The 25,428-nt window shown below is 40.7% G+C and overlaps 1 protein-coding gene across 3 annotated transcripts in view; it reads right to left on the bottom strand.

Moving 5' to 3' along the window:
- The window catches only part of MICU1 (mitochondrial calcium uptake 1), a 111,033-nt gene that overhangs the window by 48,254 nt on the left and 37,351 nt on the right, over positions 1 to 25,428 (bottom strand). For 2 of the 3 annotated variants that reach the window (XM_074924397.1, XM_074924401.1), the window contains 2 exons: positions 17,934 to 17,977; positions 3,349 to 3,463 (listed from right to left, as the gene is read on the bottom strand). In XM_074924397.1, the coding sequence (XP_074780498.1) occupies positions 3,349 to 3,463; positions 17,934 to 17,977 (159 nt within the window). Of the gene's footprint in view, positions 1 to 3,348; positions 3,464 to 4,425; positions 4,432 to 11,261; positions 11,274 to 17,933; positions 17,978 to 25,428 lie in introns of all 3 variants that reach the window. The other variant, XM_074924400.1, reaches the window with a different exon arrangement.

The following is a 25,428-nucleotide window of genomic DNA, read 5'->3' as shown; positions in this document are numbered from 1 at the left end:
GAGCTTATGCTATTTAACTCTCCTTCCAGGAAGAGTAAATCCAGACACAGCAACAGTCCAATTACAGAAACCACACTGACTTATTCTTCCAATGCCCAGCTTCCTTCAGTACCTGTTAATCAAGTAGGCATTAGTGCGCCCGGACAACGCGCCACGTTCGCTCAGAAATTGCAGTTGCTGATGATGGAAAAGCTCTTTCTCGCCTTCCTCCACCTGCTATGCAAGTCCAAAGGCAAAAACCTCTTTGGTCAGGGAAGTGATCTCTTTGCTTTACTATGACATCTGAAGGACCCAGGGGAAATTCCATTGGCATTTTGCTTATTTAATGTTTTTCTCATCTTTCTACCTCTGCCCCAAAACACAGGGAGTGGCTGAAGCAACCAAAACTGTGGGGTATCATCAAGGCCACTCAGCCCTCACTGCCTTTAATAGAAGGCTGACTTTCTGAATCAGTTAAATGCTATTTTATTAGTCGCTTTGAAAATACATTTTCACAGAAATACAGCAACCGACAAGAACAGACAGTGCTAGAGAGAAAAACCACTTGTAAATAAAATATGGTGACAGACTTCACTTTCTGTGCCATATGCAAACAGCAGTCTGTGAGCAACATACAGATGAAGCCTCCAGCCCTCTCTCCTCCTCTCCTTCCCTGGCAGCTGCCACACGGTCCATGTTTCAGAGTATACAACCGAAGTGAGCTTCAGCCGAAGCTGCAAAGACAAATTAAATGAAAAGCTTTGGGAAGCACTCTCAAAGCCTGGCCACACTTTTGGTAGAGCCAGGGAGACTGGCACGAGCAGTCTTGGCAGACTTGCTGTGTGTAACTCTCCTGAAGAGCATGATAATACAAAGCCCTTTCAGGTTTCTTGGTTTTAGAGGTTATCATTGATCAGTTTTGAGTTCAATAAGCCAGACCAGACTGTGACTGATCCCTCCCCATCACTTCTGACAACAGCAGAGTAGCATCTCTCCCTCCTGCATCCCACCTCCAGACCCATTCCCACACTCCCTTTCTGATTGTCCTGCTTTAATGTTCAATACACCACCTTCCCTTCTCAATATTTAGTGGCGTTTAGCTATCTGACAATCTACAGTCCTTTTGCCCACATACATGCTTTATGTTTGGGTTATTTAAACAACACAGTGAGAAAACCAATATTGAACTGTGAAGCTGAAGATGTACTTTCCTCATTCTACTTTATTTATTTCCCAGGAAAAGAAAATAATCAGGAACTATTGGATTCCTGCCAGGTAACATTCACTAGTAGGAGAGTAAACCAGAGTGGCATAACAGTCAATTTTCTATGTAGCCACAAGGCAAGGTTTGTTTGGGAGTTTTATTTTTATAAAAGCCAATGCTTTAAAAATGAAAACAAAACTCTTCCTCTGGGGAATCACTGTTTGAAGGTAGCTCCAGAGACATTTCTCCATCTTCAATGTCCACTCAGCAAACTCCCAAAATACCTACAAGTCAGCCTAAAAGTCCCAAAACACTTTTTCACCCCCCTTTCTCTTTTCTTCCCTCCCCCCTCTTTTTTTGAAAGCTCCCACCTTGCCCACTCCTCAAAACATTCCTCAAAGCACAAAACACCCAATTCTGTCTCCTCTTGTTAGTCGGATTCCCCAGTAACTGCAAACACAGTTTACTAGCCTGAGAACAAGAATAAAAATCCTCCTTGTTCCCTCATGACCCTCCAAATTAAGGCTGGCTGGTACTCTAACACAAGGTGGTCCCTTTTATTTTCACAACAAAGGAATCAAACCAAAGCAAGAACAATTTCTCTTCTTGTTGCCCATGTAAGTACATGAAATTAATTCTGTGCCCTGTGTACTTGATTAGGGGGTTGTTCACCACCAGCACAGCCATAAAGCTAATGGCATGAGTGTCTTCTAAACCACATTCAGTAATGTGATACTATAGGTTTGCGAGTTCATCGTCATCTGTGGAGACTCAAATTAAAAGCCCTCGATACACAAGTGAAAATACCTTAGGTAATTTCAGCACAGGCTAGACTCATGAAAGAAAAGAACAGCAAAAGTCTTAAGAGTCAATTCTGAGACTCAGTCAAACAAAAAAGGATATTAAAATCATAAAACAAATTCCCTGGATTGAACTAGCTTTATCTCTCAGAGTTTGTTTCCACAACATGAAGGTCACATACAGATCTTCCCCCACCACATCCATTTGACAACAAACCAGACCTTGAACCTTGCTTCCCCCTGTAATTGATCCTCCAAAATGCATGTGCAGTAACAGAAGAGCTGCCTTGCTTATTTGTCCATATTATAGCATGCAAGAACATGGGGAAAAAAATAAAGCACCTGTAATGCTTTTACAGAACATCAGTGAATTACCCAGCTGAGTCCCTGAAGCACAAAGCAGGTAGCAGTGGGGGACTACAGTAAACCAGGAATGTTCAGCCTTTTAATTCCTATAATAGGGTCATGATGAAAGAGGTACCTACAGGATTAGATGGCCATGTAAAGCCTTTTTTTTTTTTTTAATGTCTGAAAATAAAATGACTCAGTTCATTTGGACAGTGGTATATTCCCCATTATTCCACATTTTCTAATGGGGCTGAAAAGCAATTGGAATCTCTGTTGACTTCTCTTTTGTGATACTGCACCTTCCAAGGGGCTAAAGAAGCTCTGCAAAGAAGGTTTTGAGTTTGCTTTCCCCATGAAGAAAGGCTAGAAATGCTGTTTGACATTACCAAAGGCTTCAGTTTCACTGCTTCTTGCCAACAATGTCAATTTTTAAGTGCCAGCACTTCAAGTACAGAAGACTTCACTGGAACAGATTAGCAGATCACAAAAATATCACAAATATAAGTCAAGCACAGCAGGGTGAAAAGACAGACGGTATCTAATGATACTTGTTGAAATGTAAACAGCTTAACTTCTCTCCTCATTGGATTACATCATGCACAAGCCTGATCTTACCCAAGGGAAAATACAGCTGGAGAAAAGTTTGAAGAGTCTTGTAACCAGTGAAGAGCTGGAAAGCAGTATTCATCCAACCACACAAATATCGTATGAACACAACTCAAGAACACATCTCCGTTTACAGTTTTGAACAGCAGGTTAAATGACTCATTAAAAAAAAATTTGCCACATTTTAAAATGAGACAGAAATCATCAGAACTCATCGATCTGCTTATCTTTCTGAACCACTTGAAGCTAAGACTAAACCAGACAAAGCAATAGCAATTATTCACTCAGCTCAAGTTTCAAGCAATCAAGAATTCCTTTTAGGGAAATCTATGTAGACAACAATAGCAAACTTGTTAACCTTCAAAACTTAAAAAGCAGTAACTGCAGAGAAAAAAAACCCACTGTACTTACTGGAAAGGACTGTAGTGAGGAAGATGTAGTCGGAAAAAGAAATGAGTCCACATTCTCCAAGGGCATAAAAAATGCTGTCCTCATCGGCAAATTTCTCTCGCTCCTGGGATAATTTCTATTTATTCATCCAGCCCACATCCCAAAAAGAGAATATAAAGCAATAGATTAAATAGAGAAATGGAAGGCTTTATGTGTATCCTTACCACCAACAAGCCACACCACGTACACACACCCCTACTATCTCATTCATATTCAGCAGACCTTTTCCAGCCTTCAAATCTGTCAGAAGTGCTTTGCAAAGATCAGTGCTTCCCCATCTCAAATAGGGGATAAGGAATCACACCAATACAGTTTGTTTTAGCCTAGCTAAAATACAGATAAATAAAACTATGTCCTTTCTGCTTAAAATTGTCTGATTCTTTGAAAGATTCGTATTACAAAAGTCAGGTTTTTTAATACGATTCAAAAAGAAAATTATTATATTTCACTAATAGTGTTTTAGTTATACTCTGTTGTAGCAGTAGCCAAGAACCATTTCACATGGAGATAAAGTATGATCTACGTTACCAAAAAACATGTATTTATAAGAAGCATACAATTCAGGAGTGTGTTTAACAACCTCACTAGGAGAACCAGGACTGATACCAATCCCAATCTCTCTCTCACTCCTTTTTTTTTTTTTTTTGTTTTACACCTTGTTTTAACAGAAAATACCGCAAATACCAAAAAAATAATGTGTTTTGTCAGCTAATCACTCTTACTAAACTAAAAATCCAAGTGCCTTTGATCTACTGAAGCTTCAAAGACTGAAAAGGATCCATAAAACTGTTAGGAGGTGCACACTGAAATCCACACTGGTGATCTGTTTTAAGAACACAGCAGAACACACACACACAAAGGAAAATGAAATTCATACAAAGAAAAGTAGGCATGGATGAGGTTATTCCACAGAAACCAAGTCATGCAAGCACAGAAGCATGGTGAAAGCAAGGCTTAATTTAGGAACAGTTTTAGGAAAAACCACCAACAAACACCACCACACGAGGGTCCAGCTACACAACTGTCCCCCACCGTTACCTCTGTCTAGCGGAGATCCCATCATATACAAGATAAAGGAAAGAAAACTCGTTAACCGACAGTAAAATAGGCAGGCAAAACATAACATCAAGCTGAACAGTTAGACTTGCGAAGAGCAACAAAGTTTTGAAGCAACTGAGCTGTTGCTTTGACCGGGCACGGCTAAGAAGCCTAAGTAGACACCCCAGCAAGAGTTAGGACATAGCCTCTCCAGGTCAGACCCACTGTCTGCAGCTGATGTCTCTCATCCACCTCAGGTTTTGGTTTTTTTGAGAGAGAACTCACCATTGTATGTGACTGCAGAGTGGGGATGAGCTCAGCTAATAATTTAGATGAAAATTTAACCCGTATCTGGCTTGGAAACCACAAGAAAAGAGACAAAAATAACCATATAGATCACTAAAAAATACAGTTTCCAGGGGAAAAAAAGTTCAGCTCTATTGATCAAATAAAACTCTTCTCGGTAGTTCTGCCTTTACCATCTGTAGAGCGTCAGGAATTTAATAAGAGGCAAATCACTAACAGTAGACAACATGCTAATGGCATTCACTACATGCAAGATGACTGCTATTTAGGCTTACAGGAAACCAGGTTTAAGTATCATTTACTGAACAAAATGGTTTTGCTTCCTTTCCCATCGAGATTGAACTGAAGCAAAATTACGCTGATGCTTATGTTAAGGACAAATAAACAAGGTCCGGTTTTACTTTAAACTGAAGGGAAGATTTGAGGAGAAAACAGTTTTCTGTGATTGCTGTCGGCGGCGTTGCCAGCAGCATCTCACCTGCTCGTGTGATTTATTGCCTCTTCCTCCGACTGCCTGGCTTTAGCAGCGTTTATCATAAACTAGCTATTAGCATCCTACTTCACCTGCTCGAAGGACCCCATGAAAAAGTTCCAGAGTTCAGTTTCTTATTTTTTATGGGTTGCTTTTCTGCACTTAAAATTCATAGTCAGCAAACAGCTCAAAATATTCCTCATAAACAGAAAACCACATCCACAGACTAACAATAAAAAAAATATTAAGCTAGTTGCTCTCTGAATTACAAAGGTGTAGACAGATGGGAGGGAGAAGCATTTATTCATTTGCATCTTATTTTGAGCAAACAAAGTAAACATTTTTATTTATTTTAAACAAGCATCTACTTGTCAGAAACCTTGGGAAGGGCAACATACACTGTGACTATGGTGCTCAGCCTGCCTGCAGCTAATAGGAAAAGGAATTTCTCCCACTGATCTTAACAGGAGAAAATAATAACTGACCTGTACAATATGATTTTCAGGTTCACAACACTAGGATGACAGAATTTTTTTAAAAATTTGCAACTCCCCCATATATTTTCTTCTGGCTCACTGAGAAGCTGCACGTGTGATTGCTTTCCAAAGTACGTGGGAAGCTCGCCCCACTATAGGAAAGGCTGAAAACCTCCTTCTCAGGAGTTGTTCCCCACCACAAAACATTATATTCTACAGAATTATAAATCCCAGAAAAAAAAAAAAAAAAAAAAAAAAATCAGAAAACCAAATCAATCTACCCAAAGCACATAATGGACCATTGTGATCCCTCAGCGTTCAAGGTGGAGAAATCCAGTCAGTCCTCACTAGCACCTAAACCCACTGTCTGTAGACTTCAAGCTTCTTTTCCACATCCTAATTTCCTTCCAGAATATTCTACCATTCCTTCTAGCCAGAAAGGTAATGTATGGCATCAGAAAATGTAGGAAAAAAACTCCTTTCCAAGCCTCCATCCTCTTTTAGAAACATGTCATCTTCACAGATCAGATTCACACAATCTCAGGACAACTTCCACATTTCACACCCTTTTGTATCTGAACACTAGCTAATTCTCAAAGCACGCAGCTAAACCAGTCAAATGTCTTCCATTTAAGAATTTTTTTCTATGTTAAATCCATTCCCAAAACCAGAATAATTAGGAAAGATCATTCAGCACACCCAAAAAATATTCAAAACTGAGCATTCACAAGGGAGCAAGCCACAGGAAACAGTTTACAATTATGATGTATTTTTTAATCAAGCAGTAGATTTGTATTAAACAAGCACACGAACGAGCAAACATCCAAATTAACATGGAAAAAGAAAAAGAAATCCAAATATACACAGCACAAGCATGGCTGTGTAACTTCAGTGAAAAGCCACCAGTCAGTCTCAGTGGAATAAAAGTTTTTACAGGCAATTCAGGCAGATTATTTTACAATACCAGGCACTGACAACAGATTTAAAAAAAAAAAAAAAAAAAAAGTAATTGCATTTCAAAATACAAAGCTTGGTTTGACCTTCCTGACTCAGGCTTGCCCAAGCCCAACAAACAGCACCAGAACATGGGCTGAATGTGTCAGTAACAGCGACCAACCTCCCCCAAACCCGTGTGCTGTAGAAAATGCCATATGCAGGCAACTCCTCAAACCTGTGTTCTGAGCTGGCTGCAAGCAAGCAGAACACCCAAAGACATAGCACAAGCTTCGCATGTTCTACCCCAAAACCGATCTACTGCTGGAGCCTCCCCTGAGCCAAGGACAGCTCCCATGTAACACAGGGGTTTTGTGGGGAAAAAAACCAACCCACTGGTTCCTTCCATTCCTTGCCAAATACTACTTTTACTTTGGATTTGAAAATTTTTTTCCCACAGCTGAGTAAAGAGTGAAACATGTTAATACCTTAATTATGCAAATCTGGAAAAAAAAAAAAAAAGCTGTATTTTTGCAAATTAAGGGATACCTTCTCTGCAAAGGCAGAGGCAGACACAAGGTGAGGTGCTGGTGTTTGCACACCAACACACATTTAGAAAAGCCTTGTCAGCTAAATCCTTGCAGCTCCACTTCATTTTGCATTTCAGAAACTACTTAATGAGCAGCATTTAATTTGCCACTTTGGAAAGAACACGTTCTTGTTAAGTCACTTAAAGTTGACAGTTTGCGTTTCAATCTAGAGGATAAAACACACTTTCAGCCCATTTATTCACAGAACTTATGTCTCAACATCACCTTTGAACTGATATGAACCAAAGCTTCAGGAGTTATCAGCCCTATGTGACCCCTTGACAGTGCCTTACGCCTTTCAAAATGACAACAAAATAAATATCAAAGTGCATGCAAGATAACGAGTGTTATCCAGAACCAGAAAGTAATTTTGTAAATTAGTAAGGAATTTTAGATGAAGCATAACCATCTTCTATTTACAAATATCATTACTCAGTTTGTTCCTTTTTAAAAGAAATACTTTAAGGTTATCAATACTGTGTAAGCAAATACAAACCCGTAAATGTTTCAGTGAAGTCACCTTGCTGCAAAGCAATTCTCTTTCAGTCCCAACTGACCACCTTCAGTTACGCCAACCATTTCAAAGACATCTATTAACGTATTTATTTTATGGTTAGCTCAGGGCATATAGGAAAAAAAGTTAAAATGCTGTATGTTTAGTGATAAAAAGAAATATTCTCCTTTCCATGGCAGGCGTTTCCAAAAAGTCTGTGTTACGAGTTGGCCTAATATAGACAATTTGTTTCCTTTTTGTCTGGTTTTTTTCTGGCTTTATGACCCTCCATATTATTGCAATTTTTGTCTCTTTACAAATGAAATCTCTCTAACAAGAGGAAAAGAACCCCATGTTATGTGCACAAGCACTAATATTAAGCAGTATGCATAGACACAATGCACTGTTAATCCTGCTTGCACATGGCTCAGTACCTTGGGCTTAAATCATTAGACAGCAGCCCTATAAATAGAAAAGTATTATTAGGAATCCTTCTAACAATGGGAAAACTTTTTTTAAAAATAAAATTTATTGGACAATCCATTTAATTAAGGTCTTTTAAACACTCTTTAGCACCTACCACATGTATAGTTGGACATCTTTAAAAATATTAGCTAGCATCTGCCATCTGGTTAGCACCACGCAACATTTCAACGTGCAGCGGCGCAGCTCCTGTTTGCCTGGTCCCGCGGAGCCTGCAGGACAGCATCGTGCTCGCACAGTCCCTACAGCTCCTTCCCGAGCAGGGCTGTTGAAAATCTGGGGAAATATATACCAAGACACTCACTAACTAACGCATTTGCAGCAGATGCTCTGTATTGCTCTATCACACAAGACAGATAAAGGAAAACCCTTAAGAAATGCCAGTGAAAACCGCAGGCAATGCAGCCTGCTATGGTAATTAAAAATATTAATGCTTTGAACTATGTCTGCATCAAAATGCTGAACTGGAGGCTCTGGAATGAAGATGTTAAATTTTTGCTCATTTTTTAGAAGATATAAACTTTAAAGAACCAAAGCCATGTAAATAGAAATTTCATGACAACTCATGTTGGCACCTCACTACCTACATTAAAGACAACTGAAATAAAGAAATAAAAAGGCTTTCAGAACCAGATTTTAAAATCGAGCCTTTGAGCCCAGATGTTCAAAAGCCCTTTAGGGAAAAAAGAGGTAGGGGAGGTCCCTCTACACTATGAAACAAGGACAAAAAAGGACTTGGGGCAGAACTGAGGGATTTAGAGTTTTTAAAGCTAGCTTTATAACGTGGATGCAAAATATGTTATTTTAGACACATCAGCTGGGATTTTTTTATATATCACTAAAGAAGAAAAAAGTGTTTAAGGTTGTGATGGAAACAGCACAAGGACTTTCTAAACCTCTTCTTGCAGTGGAAGAGTCCACAGTACCATTCCTAGTGGCTCTAGATAATTTCCTATGAAGTCTACATACTAACACAGGCAAGCGCAACGAGATTCTGCACAGCAAATTGTGGTGAGTAAGTGTTAGCATAGGAAAATATTTAACATTTACTCTTGGCAGATAAATACTGCACTTTTAAGACATTCCAAGAATATATTTTAATAAAGAGAGGGTTTTAATCTCTGGTTTGGGGTTATCTGTATATATACTCAGGGAACAAAAATACAGAGCTGGTCATGGATGAAGTTGTTCTCTGAATGTGAATTTGGACTTATACAGAGAATCAAACATTAGGCAGCAATCATTACTACAGGTGGTCTCCTGAGACTGGAAAGAGAAATCCACATTCCCTCCTTCCAGCAAGGCTGTAAATATTCATCACCTTTAAAACAAACGGCACCTGAAAAGCAAGGCCAGCATTCTGTATGACCAAGAAAAAAAAAAAAGACACAGACTTTCCCGACCCTTCGCAGGCAGCAGACCCACTCATGCAAGGGAGAAACCCCTGCTGAAAAAGCAAATAGGAAGTGCTCGGAAAAGGGACAGTGTACACTTCTGCTCCCCTCTGCTGTGCTCAGTCCTCTGTAAGGTAATGAAATCACAATCTGTAGGACCATAGAGGCATTTGTCATGGAAATTTGATGGGGGAGGATTGAAATGAGGTCCTTGATGACCCAAATCATACTACTAAAATGAGTTGACTTCTGACACCTTTGAATTTAAATGGCTATTTTGGTTTCCAGATGGAAATCGGGATAGTGCTTTCCCTCACCTCAGCCCACATTACCAAGATGAACTCATTATGTTGATAATGCACACTGCTCATTTTCTCAGATAAAAACTCCAGTGTGAAAGTACACGAGGAAAATAATAATTCTGTATAGAAAACAAGTATTAAGCATTGGCTCAGATGATGAGGTTGGGGTCATATACTCAGTACTAATCACGCACTGAATGAGAAAGGTGCTTGGGGAAAAACCACATGTAATCATGTAATTAGAGATTGTCATTATGATCATAAAATTCAATTCCTTAAACCATTAAATAGTTTAAGGAACTGAATTAAGACACAAGTAAAAATCTTGCCATGATCTTCGACTCTCTCACTCCTATCTTCTTCACCTGCTTCTCCCATCCAGACCTTCCTTTCCTTCTGTAGTCAGGGAGGTCAAGCACCTCCTAAAGCATTCCCTCCCATCCTGCTCAATCCACCCTCCTTCCCTCTCCCCTCCTCCCTACTAACTCCGTGTTACCCAAGGACAGAGTCTGCAGAGCTCAGTTTCCTATCCCTTAAGTATTAAGCATTAATCTAATGTCAGCAAAACTATCAAAGAAATTAAAGCCAAAAACGATCCCATAAACCACTATTTGATTAAAAGCCTGCATACACCCACTAAGGGCACTTTGTCACCAAGTTGCTTATTTTTTTGCAAACTTCCCCTACGGATTTCATTAACGTCACAAGCTACAGGGCAAACTGGAAGTGTTTAGAGTACATTTCTCTCTTTACTTACTAATACCAAATGAGCTTTCCTTTGTTTTCTAGTTCCTTTTCCTAGAAACCATCTTATGAACTACAGAATCTAAACAGCTTCTTCCTAAGATGTTCTTTAATATAGTTTGCCCTACACAGTCCTGTAACTTGAAAAACTCTAGGAAGTTTGCAAAAATAAATCTTTCACCAAACTTAGACACATTCAAATACATGATGTTTCCCCACAGCATTTGGCCAGAGACAGGCCTGTCCTTTCTCACAAAATAAAACCTTTGTTCAGCCTTGAGCTGAAAACACCATTTTCTAACAGTCAACTCTATCACAGTCTCATCAAGCTGCAAAATAAGTCAATGCCACAGAAGACACCGTGAAAATAGGAGGACAGGGAGATACACATTTGAGCTTTGCTCAAAGATGTTCCCATGAATAAAGCCATTTAGTAAGGGTTACCCTGAGGACTGTACTCTTAAGCCCAATTCAAGTATTCTGAAATAAATCCTTTAGGCTGAAGATCAAGGAGAGGATTCAGGATAACTTATTAAAGGAGCGGGGAGAAGGGGTGAGCATACACTGTTCCTTTTACATGAAAAGTGCATATTATGAGGTCTGAAGCACGAACTAATCAAAGCACATGCTGTCTGCTTTGTACCTGCCAGAAATCCTGGTGGAAGGGGAGAGGGTTAGAAAAGGGAAGAAAATGAGGGAATGGTTGGTTACACCAAAAAAAACAAACCATAATTAGAATAAAGACATAAGTATCATAGATATTAGTAGCTGGAAGAAACACCTGCTGGGTTCCTAGAAACCAGAATAAAAGATGACATACAGCAACCACAGAATTTTAGCAGTATCTGCCAAATGAGCCCTGTGAAAACAAGCATAGAATTAACAGTACAAAAAAGATAACAGCAAGCAGAGCTCTGTCAAAACTGAAATACACCACAAACTTTTGGCAGAGGGGGTAGGAAAGGATGATGTGTGTTCTGTACATGGACATAAAGCCAGTTGTCCACAGGGATGTTTGTGCACCATGCATTTACCTGTGTTAGAAGCAAGTAAATATTTTCTTTGAAGAAATTTATTTTTATAAAAACCAAGCCAAGAGCAGAATCTGCAGTTCGCATCCGCACAGGTCCCAGCGAACAGGGAAGAGCAGTGACTAACACAAAAGTAACTGAAAACTGCTAACTACAGCAGATGGGAGGGCCAAGTTTGTCTGAGAGGAGAAAGCTAGCTAGCAAAGAAACCCACAAACACGGACAGTGGTGTCAGCAAAGAAAGTCAAGGAGAAAACCATGTCAGCTTAGCTCAGATTCGCTGATTATCCGCAATAAACTGCATCTCTGCTTGCTTCCACAAAGGGTCGCAGGCAAGAATTATCTCCCACCAGTTTGCTGTGATGTTTTTGGGGATGGCAAAGAAGCTTTCATATAGACAAACATAAGGTTATCATCTATGTAAGAAGATGCCTGCTGGTTACTATGTAAATACTACCTGCACTGAGATCAGAAGGTGAAGGAATTCAAAGGCAGACAATCTGAAACTGGACGGTGACTTTTTACACAGATTATGGACCAGGATCACTGAATGCTTCACTCCAAGCAAGCCATAACCCAGACTCAACAGCTCAAACTGCTGACCCCGGGGACTCATCAAATACTCTTACAACAGGCACTGGCAAGACCTCATACAGTTAGATGTAGAGGACTCCTCACCTCTTCATTGCATCTAAGCTAGAGAAAGAACTGAGTATCCTTCTCTGTTAACAGGCTCAGTAAATCAACTGCATAGACAGTTGATAACTGCTATTTACCGTGTTACAATAGCTTGCTTTTGATAAGGTTATCATTTAGAGCTGCATTCTTTTGCATCAAAGTTTCAGAGTCACTTAAACATCACAGGAGCTCAGGGCTCTGGTTCAGTGTTTGGCTCCTGAACGACAGCAGGATTTCAAGCTTGTCCCACTTGCTGCAAGCTCAGGTCTACAGCAGCTTCTGCACCACAGCTACTCTGGTGGAAGTCTCACACTCCAGCCTTAGCTCATACACAAAGCAAAGGACCCCAAAAATCCAGGTTAATATAAATAAAGGTTCCTTGCTCTCCCTCTATCAAAACTGGCAGCAAGATCCTTCAATCCACTATAAAAGGATGGCCCATCTACCTCCAGTCCTTTCCACTGGGATCTTTCCTGAGGACATTTTTTCAGGCTCATCTGCTCTCAAGATGCTCTTTAAATCATCTGGAAATAAATATTCCTCCTGAGCTGACTCCCTCTTCTTTAATGGACACATACCTCTAGTTACAGGGCTTTGGCAGGTAAGTGTCTTTTAAGCCTATCATTACAGTGGCTCATGATACAAGCTATCATTATACAGTGGAAGTGAATTTCCGATGTTTTACTGGCCCTCACAGAAACTGAAGTGTTTTCCTTTTCCTTCATTTTGCTATTGCTCTGCATTACTCGACAGCATCCCCAAACATCTAGAGATGTAAATATAAATGCTGTCAGGAAATACTTAATTCATAAATTTAATTAGAGGACACTGAATGTCTCTATAATTACTTGCTGCAGCAGTGGTAGCAGGAGGGTAAGCTGTTGCTGGTAGCTCAAAGGCTTTTGTTCTTATTAAGCAGTAGCAAGAAATTTTTCTGCATAGGAGAACAAAAAGAGCAAGTCAAGTGTATTCTGTATTAAACTAATAACCCATGTAGAGTGTTGGGGTTTTTTTCCTAAATAGGCTAGAGGTCTTTTAAAAGCTCTACATTTACCCTTGGTGTAAGCACTCAACTGCACAAAGACAGACCTATGCTGTGCACCCACCACATGGACGATCTGCGGGTGCTCACAGCTTTCCGCCAGGCTGCACTGCTGAAAGCTCAGCTGCGGGACGCCTGGGAGCTCCCCGGCGCTGGCACACCGGGACAGGGACCGCACCAAAGGACCCAGGCGACAGGGCGTGATTTTGCTCTGAACAGGGTGGATATGCAGCTCATGCTTTAGAGACACCACTTAGAGCATCGCTTCTTTTCTTTTTGAGAGATTAAGCTTGCCAATCATTAAAGCACAAGCCAAAAAACCCACCATCAAGTAAACAGAGAGGGCACGAAAAAAAATATTAACAAAATCTGTATTACAACTTACGTAACACTGAGAAGCTTATGTCACATTACATGTGCTAAGATATATACTTCTGTTTAGAGCTTATTCATCACTATCATCTTGCTAAGCAAGATGTAAGCAGTGAGTGATGAAACGGCACAATGCCTCAGTTTGAAAATCAGACACGTAAAGAACATCTTCACATCACTCTCCAAATTGGCCTTTCTTTAGGCCCTAATAAACATTATGCAGCAGGGGAGAAGCACATCTTAAATTAAATAGGACTCCATTCCTCCTAACAAGAGGCATGCTTTTCAGGATGGTAGGACAAGAGAAGGGACGACATGGGATATTTCTCTTCCAGAGAGGTTAAAAAAATCATTTGCTTTCCCACTGCCAAAATGCAAGAGGAAGAAAGAGACACAGTGGAAATGGAGCAGATGAACAGTTGTTCGGTTGTTTTAGACTGGACAATAGGAAGGATTTCTGTGCAGAAGGGGCTGTTGGGTGTTGGAATGGGCTGCCCAGGGCAGGGGGGGAGTCCCCATCCCTGGAGGGGTTGAAGAGTCGGGCTGACCCAGCGCTGAGGGATCTGGGGGAGTTGGGAACGGTCAGGGGGAGGTTCATGGTTGGACTGGAGGATCTCCAAGGTCTTTTCCAACCTAGGTGATTCTGTGATTGTGGTCTGGACACCTTCATGCCACAGCACCCTGAGCTACACATTAGCTTATGTCTGTTCTCACAATAGACTTGTTTTTTCAGGCTCAATATGAATACTTTGAAATATCTGCAGACTGATTAATTTTTTTTTTCAACTCTGAATGAATAGTAATCAATGCCTCTTTTCCTCTACTTTTCAGAGCTTGCTTCCCTGGGGGAGAAACCACCAGACTTAGAGAGAAATGGAGGCAGGGACAGAGTTGCCTCCCTACACACTTAGCGCAGCAGCAGATCAAAGAAAAGTATGAGTTCATGTTAGCAAACATAACTGACCAAAGGTTTTCACTGGATGAATCTCTCCAGGGTTTTTGGTCTCGCCATGGGTGAAGAAAAAGCATTTAGGCTCAAATTACAGGAGCACTGTTCCCATTAATAAGGCAGTAACATTAACCTCCCTCTCCATCAAGTCTATAAATTATCACTAGGAAGAAAAAGAGTGAGGAAGAGGAAAATAAAGTGGGTATTGTCTTCTCACTATAGCATTCAATCACATGCACAGCAAGATGCTTCAGAAACTTGACACAATTACAATATAAAGGCACATCATGAAATCCTTTGGCAAGACCAGTCCTGATCACCTCACAACAGCCAGTTAGTTGTTTGATGGTAGTTTTATGTAAATAAAATTTGTTCTGTGAAAACAGCAGCTCATACATCTGCTTTCTAATGCTGTAGCATTTACATCTCAAACATACATGCTCAAAATTCACACCGATACCTTAAAACACAAACACTGTTCTGTAACATGTAATTAAACCACAACTGACTGCACAGCTGGTTCCATTCTTTTAACTGAATCTTTCTAAATTATTACTTGCATGCAATCCTGGGTACCCATCTTTGCTTGAAACTAAAATTCTCTGTTCTAGTCTTCAGCCAGGATCTAGCCTGTAGATTGTGAGTACTTTTCAGTACCACAGCTTGCTTGTGTCTGACTGCTCACAAACTCCTTCCACCTTAAAAATGAAGGGAAAATTTCCAGTGAAGAGGCCTATTACTCTCTGAGCACACGCCTGTACAAGTCCCATTACCTCTAGGTGACAGTCATAAGGATGCTTATGGGAATGATCGACCTCTTACTCTTCTGTTTGAGCTCATCAGCTCCGCCAGCACACGAAGCCAAAGCCCCAGAAAGTCATCTCCAGGTACAGGATGTTTTGATAACCCAAGAGGAATATGTAGTTAACAACAGGCAAGGAGAAAGAGATGCAAAATGGTTTTATCCCTCAGGTGCTACTAATGCAAATGAAACTGAAATGAGTAAGGTCAGCTCTTGCAGCACCTCAGCTGGTGCTTAACTAAGTAAAGACAGTGGTGTTTTTTAAACTGAAACCCAAAGCAAGCAATAAAATGAGAACAAGATGCTACCAGACAGATCAATCTACTGCCAGCTTCTTTCACTATCAAGGGAGAGCCAAGGCCAACTCATTTTAAACTCTCCACGAATTATCCTCTCATCTGGACATTACCACAACCATAACAGCCACAGACAGATTTAGCCAGTCCCAAGATGTCTTTAAGCAGACAGCCAAGCAAACAAGAACCTGTATTTCTTCATTTTCAACAGAGCAAACTGCTTCTAGGGTGTTATTAGACCGTGGAAAAGATAGGTCCCAAGGCAAGATAACAATAAAGAAAAGTCCACTGCAGTACCCTAACTCTGTTGCCTCACTTTTCAGACTACCAAACCACAGCACGTAGACATCCAACTGCAGCACCGACATCTGTAATTTCTATAAAAAGCAACTTCACTCTGCTACAGGTCAGAGCAAACGGTGGTTAGCACATAAGGCAAAGGCTATCTGTTCTCCACCCTTCACCCAGCATAGATGTTCATCACACTGAATGGCAAGATCCCAAGAGCAAGGATGACAAAGCACAGTTGAACACAGCACCTCAAACACTGACCATGGGTTTTCAACACCCAGTAACTGTCTGTCACATCCAAGCACGTTGCAATTTAAGCCCTCAGTGCTGAGGGGCAGAGGAACCGAAAGTTGAGTTCAACAAAGGGATCGCCTTTGGATCTTTTATCCAGTGTGATAGGAACCGACTGCAGAGTGCTCAGGAATAGAGGAAAAATTAGCAAAAATAGTGTGGGATTCAGCATCTCTTCCCTACAAACAAATCTTGTTTATGTAAAGCCTAAGGGATGAGTGTGATAGCTTGACAAGATAAAATGATGAAAGTGAGTGGATGCATAACAGACTGTCATAAACCAGAGGGAGAAACATTTGATATTTTGCAAAGAATGTATGTACATTTTTGTTTGGGGCTTTTTTTTTAATCATGAAGAGCAGACATTGGGTTTGTGGCAGGGCTAGAAGAAAACAGGTGTTCACAACTTGCTTAGTTCTATGCATCAAAATTAACTGCCAAAATACTAGTTTCCAATTGTCTGTTTTCAAGCAAAATCTTGCTCTGCTGCCTGGGTAACCAGAACACTTGTACACCACTGATGACAGGGACCTTGGGTATTTGATCACCTTCTGCCTTTACCTTTCCCTACTAACACAAAACAAGAAAGGGAATTGCATGTGTTCAGCCCACACTGTATTTATATAAAGCTTTAAATGCATTTTTTCCCAATGTTGAGGCTTTCTGGAAATGCCTGATACTACGTGTCAGGTTCATCACTCAGCTATGAAGGCATCAGATGATGACTTCCCTTTAGAAAAACAGAAGTTTTATTTTCAGATGATGCAGATGAATTAAGAATATCACTAAAAGCTGGAGTACCAATATGTGGCCATGGTGATATGATGGAAAATTAACTAATCTGTAGTTATCTGCACCAAGAAGTTGATATGAGCAGCTAGTCCTAGGGCCAGAGCTGCCTTTACTGTACTCCTCCATCCCAGTGGGATTTACAGTGGTTAACCGGGTCTCTGATTTCCATAACAACAGGTAGGATGCTACACAGCTCTGCTTACACAGGTAGACAAAATGAGACCAGAGCATGCCCAATGTTTTACCAACATGTATTATGACAGCACAAACATCCAGAACAGTCACTGTAGGAAATACCTAGGGTTCAAAAGGGGAACAGAGGAAGGCTGTTTGACAGGGGAGGAAATACATGCTCGGGATGCAGATAAAAGCACAGGTGTCTCTTTCCTTTAGGAATCTGGAGAGGAGTCTGGAAAAAAAAGGTCAAGTGAGTTTCCCCTGAAATGGTGTAACTCACTAAATGGTGTGGGGCTCTCATACAGTCATAAAGCAGCAGCAAGGCAACGTGATTACAACTTATAATTTCCTGACCTACCGGTATATATGAAGAGGTAATATTTTGTCTGAAAACATTATAGGACCCCTTTAAAAAAAAAATAATCTTTAAATCATTGTGGAAAAAGCACTGCAATGCTCCTAAACAACAAAAAGCTCTGAAGAGAATGTTTCAAGTTCTTCATTTAACTTACATCCACATGTAGGTAATAACTAAGGGACTCTATATTTAAAAAAGCCATTGAATAACATACACTTAATAATCTAATTGCTCACCTTCCCATCATAGCGTTTCACTATAAACTGGTCCAGGCCCAGATCTGAAAGAGAAAAAAAAAGTTCTTAAGAGTATAAAAGTAAGTATTTCTGGGGTTTTCTGTCTGAGGGAGGATTAGAAAGTAAAATGCACTGTCTGAATAGTATCAGTAGAAAGTATAAGGACAGAATGAAATTTTTCAGGGCTTCATGAATTTTGTAACTTGTATTTTGATCATGAAAGACGACAAACCCATGGCATTGGAGAAGCAACCCTCCTTCTAACAGGGACAGTAGGAGCACAGCTCCCAGCACCTCTCAAAAGCCTGAAATACCCACCCCAAAGCAGAAGACTTCAGTGCTATTACCAGGCAAACATTTCGCCTGTGATGCCCCATGTAGATGCACGCTCAATAAACTCTTTACTGTTTTTAAAAACACCTTTTAAATGGCTCACAAATGGGAACAATTCTCTGTGTTTTATTCCCATAATTATTTGGGATATTCACAAATAAATCTAAAATTTTAGGATAAAATTGTTCAGAAATAGATTTTAAAGGAGATTAAGTTGTAGCTGCATTTGTAAGAAGGCAACAGCTTTAGCTAGAAAGGCATTTTGGAGAAAGGTATGGAGAGTGGTTATTATACTAGTAAAATGAATCTCTCATACCATCACAAAATGTTTTTTCTATATTGAAGAGGTGAAAAAAAAATATCCCAGCATTTGCAGAGTTAAGGCATAGATCTCTCAATCTAATCTGCAATGCCCAGCAGGCTATATGTACACTGATGAATGCACATATAAGCAAGATGACAAAAATATTCAGGAAGATTAATTATCTGAGCTTTGCAATCCAAAGTCAGGAAGATGCACCCTGAGAGGAGATTAAGCAGAACTCAAACTAAGCACTTCCCAGAATTTGGGAGAGCACAGACCAATTTTCAGTTCTCTGAAGAATAAAACCCCTCTGCAGATCTACGTCCCTTGCATTTACTGCCCCTGTTTATGATAACTATCACATCCTCATTTCAATTTAAATTAGAAAAGAAGATGGAAAAAAGCCCCAAACAACAAAATAAAATCTCTCCCAAGCCTGCTGCGTCACCTGCTTGTGAAGGAGGATAATAAAACCCTTCCTGTCTGCTGGAAAGGTTCATAATGGTTATGGTGCAGAAAATGGAGTTATTAATTGCTCCAGGGTGACCTTTCTGAACCAAAGCACCTAAAACTCCTCTGTTACCAATTTCAAAGGTCAAGGCAACTGTCAGAGGGTTTTCTGGATCCGTGCATGTTCAAGCCAGAAAGCACTTTCTCAATATTTTGTACACCTGGTAACAGAGTGCGAATTGCCTACTCACGCACATTTTCAGACTTTAATCTTCTTCTGAGTTTTGTCCTCCTCACAGTTGAGGGTATAAATGCATTACAATAAGTATTGTCACATTTAGAGGCAGGATTCATTTGATACATGTGCTTATTTTACCAGAAACACGTTATCTGGTCGGAGCTCACCCCTGACCATCCCTCTGGATGCTGACCACTAAGCTGAGCTTAGCTTACGTCCACATGTCATAATAAAGTCATTTCTCAATCACACCTCCTGTTCCTATGCCAGGAAATAGTGCTGTAAGGCATATCCCTGACAGCACGACATTACACACGTACTCACAGAAAGCTAAAAAAGGACACAGGTTAAAAATAGCAAGTGCAAGTATGTCTTAATGGCACACACCCTGCCCCCCGCAACTGGACACTAGTACTGGGAAAGCAAACAGGTTTCAAAGGAGACCCAAAATGAATGGATGCTCATGTAGACACACAGCAAGAAAAGTTGAACTAACAACGGTTTTATACATATATAAAATAAACAGAATATATATTTCTAAATATGGGTAATAAATACTTACATAATAAATAATAAATAATAACACATATACAAGTTTGTAGGTACATGTAGAAAAGTTATTAAAAACAGCAAATGACACCTAAAAAGGCAGAATACCAGTACCTGTACTAAAGGAAGAGTTATTACAAACTTGTATTCTGCACAGATGTCACATGAGGTGGGCAAAAAGCGAGGTGATGGGAGTATGATCGGGGGGAACCTAAAAAAGCACCAATAACAGCTATAAAATACAGTAATGATGGAATCAGTGAAAGAAAAACACACTGGTGAAATGAGCACTTCTGAATACAGGGTAGTTTGCCTCTAGACCAGGGTTTGATCCAGCCTCATTCACCTAAGCACAGAGACATTTGTTTCCATGTGTTTGCTCAACTGCTATGGCATGTAGCAAAAAGACAGGGAAAACCAAAGCATCTGGATAACCTGAGACGATTCCTGCAAGGCACTGAGTGATGGACCTCGACTTTCACACAGCTTTTCTGTAAGTGCATCCAAACCCCTCATGCCAGGTGTAGAAACTGCCAGGTCTGTCCTCAAGCTTAAGAGCTCCAAGTGTTCCATTATTTGCCGAGGAAAGTGCTTACACCACCACAGCAGTTTGAGAACGTAGGTATCATTACCCGTATCACGACAGCCTCCTTTGACACAATCACATCTGATGAGAAGCAAATATATAACCTTCGTTTATGCATGTCTCACAGAGCAGGGACAGAGATTTATATGAAAATGCAGCACAAAAATTCGTCACTTCTGGTGCTGTCTTTTCCATGTCACTGCCTCAGCACGCTCTGGAAGACAGCATTACCTATTGCAAGCACAATCATATTGGTTCACATCAGTGTGTTACGCTCACCCTTTCTCCCATCCATGCACAATATCCCTCTGCTCTGCTGCATTAACTAAGCTGTACTCTTCAGTCCCTCTATAAAAGTGCCCTTACCATAGCTCCCAACAGAACAAGCAAAGTCAAAAGCTGAAAAAGGGTGTTTAAATGTTCAAGGCATATAGCTTTACTCAATATGTTTTCCTTTTTCCAATACAGATTATTTTCTTTTTTATCAAGTTAGCTATGTGTTTTTCCACAAGTCTTTAATCTTAAAAGTTGACAAAAGAAAACCAAGAAAAAAGAGGGACTGTTGCCTGATGCCTGTGTTCTTTCTTTACATTACACCAAAAAAAACCTCAAAAGGTTTTTCCTCCAAGACTTTACAATAGGAATTCAGCATCCGCGTAGGCTGGAGAGCTAACGGAAACACCGCACAAACGAGAACAATCACATCTGAACAAGGAAAGGAAAGAATGTTAGTTACTACATCTCTGTTATTCAAAAGGTGGTGTGCTAAGTGAAAGCTATCACAGGATTGCCTGTGATACATTCATAAAACAAATATCCTCTGGCTGGGCTATTGCTGACGAGCTGCAGGAACACAAGCTAATAGGCATGTTTAACAGTAAAAAAGAGCTTTTCCACCTTTCACTGAAAAGCAAGGACTGGAATATCATTCTCCCAGAAATGGATTACAGGATTTCCTTCAAGACAGACAGCAATGAAATCCAGAAGTCGTTTCAGGAGGATACCTGGCTGCTTCACACAGCCTCCCTGTGACTGACGGCAGCACCAACGCGCACCATGGCTACTCCAGACTGCACAGTGACCACCCAGACACAGCAGCTGCGCTTTGGTGCTTGTTTCTGCTCAAATCAACCCAGAGATTTCGCCATGACCCGCCCCAGAATACACCTTTTATTTACATGAAACACTGTATAACACCCCACCTTTCACTATACACCCAGATTACTGAAGCCCCTTTTGCTCCCCCAACCAAAGGTTCTGCACCAGCTGCTCACTTTCAGCGGTGCCAGTGGTGACCTGCAACAATTTCCAAATTTTCTCACCATCACCAGCTTGCTTGCAATCTTTAAGTGCCACTAGCACTCCTACAAACTCTGATACCACCTAAAATAGTATCGTAATATAAAGTACACAACATGAAGTACTATCAGCAGAACCAAAAGAGACAGCAGCACTGCCGTGGAGAACCTAAGCAAGTAACATCACTAGAAATGTTATTTCATATTGGACTGACACCACTTAGCCACCAATTCTAAGAATATCAGCCTTCACTCTTATTCATGCGATGGTATTTTCACAGCACTCTAAAAATAAAAACGTTTCAAAATAAATCAAAATAACTTACTCTCACTGCCTGCCACAATGGGGAAGAGCGTGTTCAACAGGAAAACCCTATTCTCTGCGTTTACTTCTTTCTTTTGGGCCTGGGGAGGATATTTTAATGGAGAAGGAATTATTTATGTAAAGGAAAAAAACCCACAGAATAACCTGCTGTTACTCTTGTTCAGCTCTAATCAAATCTAAAGACAAATGCTTATTATATTTCTATTGATTAATGAAAACATACATTCCACAGATTCACTCAAAGCTAATTACCACAACTTGATAAATATCTAAACAATTACTAAGCAATTCATGTTACCCTGTAAAAAATAAAAAAGAGCCATGTGCAGCAGATTACAGATTGCAGTTTTAAAAAAGTATTTAACAAACAAGCTTCCAAAAGAAAGATTATACTATGCCAAGAACACAGTTGAGAAGAATTAGAAGCCATCATGATTTCTTCTGGGATGCCAGCAGTTTTCCACTGATGGAAAAACCTTTTCAACTCCTTCCAGTCTTTATACCCTTGTCAGATTTTTCACATTATTTGGATAACATTTAATCATCATATTCTTTCCCTTCCCCATTGCTTGCTATATAACATGGACTCTTTTTCTTGCAACTAAATGAGCAAAATGGCTAATTACCAAGACTGAAGATCCTGGTAACCATGCATGCAACATGCTACATTATGGGAAGACAAAATGCTGGACCAAGTTTTCCCCTCCAGAGCTGCAGATTCTGATTTTTGTATGAGTATCTCTCCCTGAATTTAAAACGTAATCTGCAAGCAAACAATGAGCTGCCTGAGATTTCTCAGGGGGCAACACTCTCAGGGTTGCGTTAAAGTCTAAAACTGTTTTGTTCAAGGAACGACTTGGCTCTCATCTATCTCCCCTTTCTCCAACAGGCAAGTCAGTCTTGCTACGAGATGTACATACATAACACAATTGATCAGCCAAAGCAACCTGTCATCTGTACTGGAAGCCCTAATTACTTGTTTCTTCAGATGACTATCACGAAAGCATCCACATAAATGCACCTCTTGCTCCTCCGTGCCTAGCTTCCTGGGGGCTCCTATCTGGCATTACAGGCTCAAAGATGATTCCTGCCTAGGAATAACGTATTTTCACAGAAAACAGTCTTCAACTTCCTGGTTCAGGAGATAACCACTGAATTACCCCTCCCTCTCACACCCACTCTCTGAAGACCTCCCCAGCACATGCATTCGGGGAAGAACACAGAAGTTAAGTCTCCATCAACAAACCAGAAGGAAGTTCATCATCTCTAGTTTCATTTTCGGTCTTAAATATCCCACTTTGAGTAACTTTAGGGATCTGAACAAGCCTAAGGAGTCCTCCCTCACCCCACCAGACAAGGTGAGCACTTGTCACATCTCATGACTGCTGGTTCTACAGAAGATCACATTCCTATTTTACAAATTTAACTCAAAATAACAAATAATCACTCAAGCACTGCAACAATCCAGAAGCTAGCCTGTGTTCAGCTGCTCACAAAGTCCACTCATGAAAAACAAACCATTTAAAAACCAAGAACCAAGCTATAGGGCCTGATCAAGTCACCAGGCATCAGCTCTGTCCTTCACAGCTCTTCTCCTCTGACACCATCCTGTGCATGGAGGCTGCTGGGGCACAGCTGCTGCTTCTGGCTGAGCTCTGACAGCATGTTCGTTGTTTCATGCAGTCCAAAAAAACCTCAAACAAACCAAATCTTCCAGGAGTTCAGATATTTGAGCTGCTGCAGAGAATGGTGGACCTTGAAAGGCATCTTTCATGTGGGTGGAGTCTGGGTTAACCAGAGAGGTTAATACTGCAGTGTGCAATGGAAGAACAAGACTGGTATTTGGGTATAACCTGTCTTCGTTACAGTGTGCTGTGGCAAGACATGAAGCCCTTTGTAGTTCTTTTAATCCTTACTGCAAAGACAAAAAAAAACAAGACCAACTGGTACTGGCTATGTCACAGCTCCTTCTTAGTCCAGGGTACCCCAAAACACTCACTTGCCTTAGAAAAATTATCAACGGAGAATGAAAACAAGGAAAGTTATTGAAATTGAGGGAAATCAGAGACTAAGGAAAGAGAGGAGGTCTAGGCAGGCCACCACCAAGCAGATCCAACAGCTAGGCAGGACTAGAGAGTCTGTGGCAGCAACGACCTGCAAGTATCAGGCACGGTTAATGGCTCCTGTCAAGTGTCATGGCTTTATACGCCTGTTTCTGGAAAACCCCATGCTGTATCCAAAAAGGTGCAACATCTGAAATGGGGTTCTTGCAAACTCTTACCCTTCCTACTGGAGACTGAGATGGAGTAATTTCAGCTGGTTTTGGGCTGGGGTATGAAACAAGCGCCAGGTACGAAGCAACCAACCCTGCTCATCCAGCCTTGGAGCCGAGCAACCTCACAGCTACCAGAGGAGGTGGGAGAGAAAAAACAACAGAGGACTGCAGGGAGCAGATATCACTGCCCACACTCCTGTTGGCACTTGGACTTTCCAGATAAAAATATAAAGATTTTTTTTTTTAACGCAGCTTTCAAGTTTAATGCCATTCTTTAGCTTATTCTGACAGACACTTCCAGGCTCAGCAGGAGTGTGTCACACCTTAAGCACATTTTGCCTACTTAGGAAAACTACAGCACAAAGTTTTACTGAACTATTAGGAGAAAGCAATCTACAGCAGCTAATGAATTGGCACTCATTTTCCCCAAGCTAGCAAAATGCAGTCTAGAATTAAGTTGACACTTTATTGACAATAAATCAAGCTTTCCCCTACGTAGTCCATAAAAATGAATCAGGCATAAGATAGCTTGCAGTAGATTAGCAGTTTAAAAATAAATACAACAGGGACTCAGATACCTCATTACTCCCTATCACTTACATTCCACACCATTTTCTCACCGTAAAATAGCAGACACATGAACAGGAAGTTACTCAATGAAATTATGACCAGCAGCCTGAGCATACAGATCATGCCCTGCTCTCATCATGTCTCGGACTACTTATGCAGGACCATAATTAATTCACAGGACCAGAAGGCGGTTACTTCACCGCACAAACCTATCAGCAAATACCACTCATGGAAAACCTTGGTGTCAGTGGGACTGCAGAAAGCAATCTGTAATTCAGTTCAAGCATTCTCCTACCTAGTTAGTACAATTAGAGGAGGATACGTCACTCCCTGAAGGAGATTTCCAAGGAGTGCTCCAGGCTACAGCACTACCCAAAGGAGTGATCTGGGGTGAAGGGAGGATGCCCCAGCCCCAGCGGAGGGCACACCCGAGTCATGACTAAGAGAGAAAGCAGCCCTGGCACTTCCCTACTAATCTATAATCTAGATTATCCCATGAGTCAAAAGTACTGAACAGATGTAAAGTACAGAAATAGACCAGCCAGCAGGTAGCAGTCTTTGTCTTAT

Source organism: Athene noctua, chromosome 21 (genome assembly GCF_965140245.1).
Source record: "Athene noctua chromosome 21, bAthNoc1.hap1.1, whole genome shotgun sequence".
Classification (NCBI taxonomy): Eukaryota; Metazoa; Chordata; class Aves; order Strigiformes; family Strigidae; genus Athene; species Athene noctua.
The sequence above is the reverse complement of the archived record's forward strand: the minus strand, read 5'-3'. Positions and strand labels throughout refer to the sequence as shown.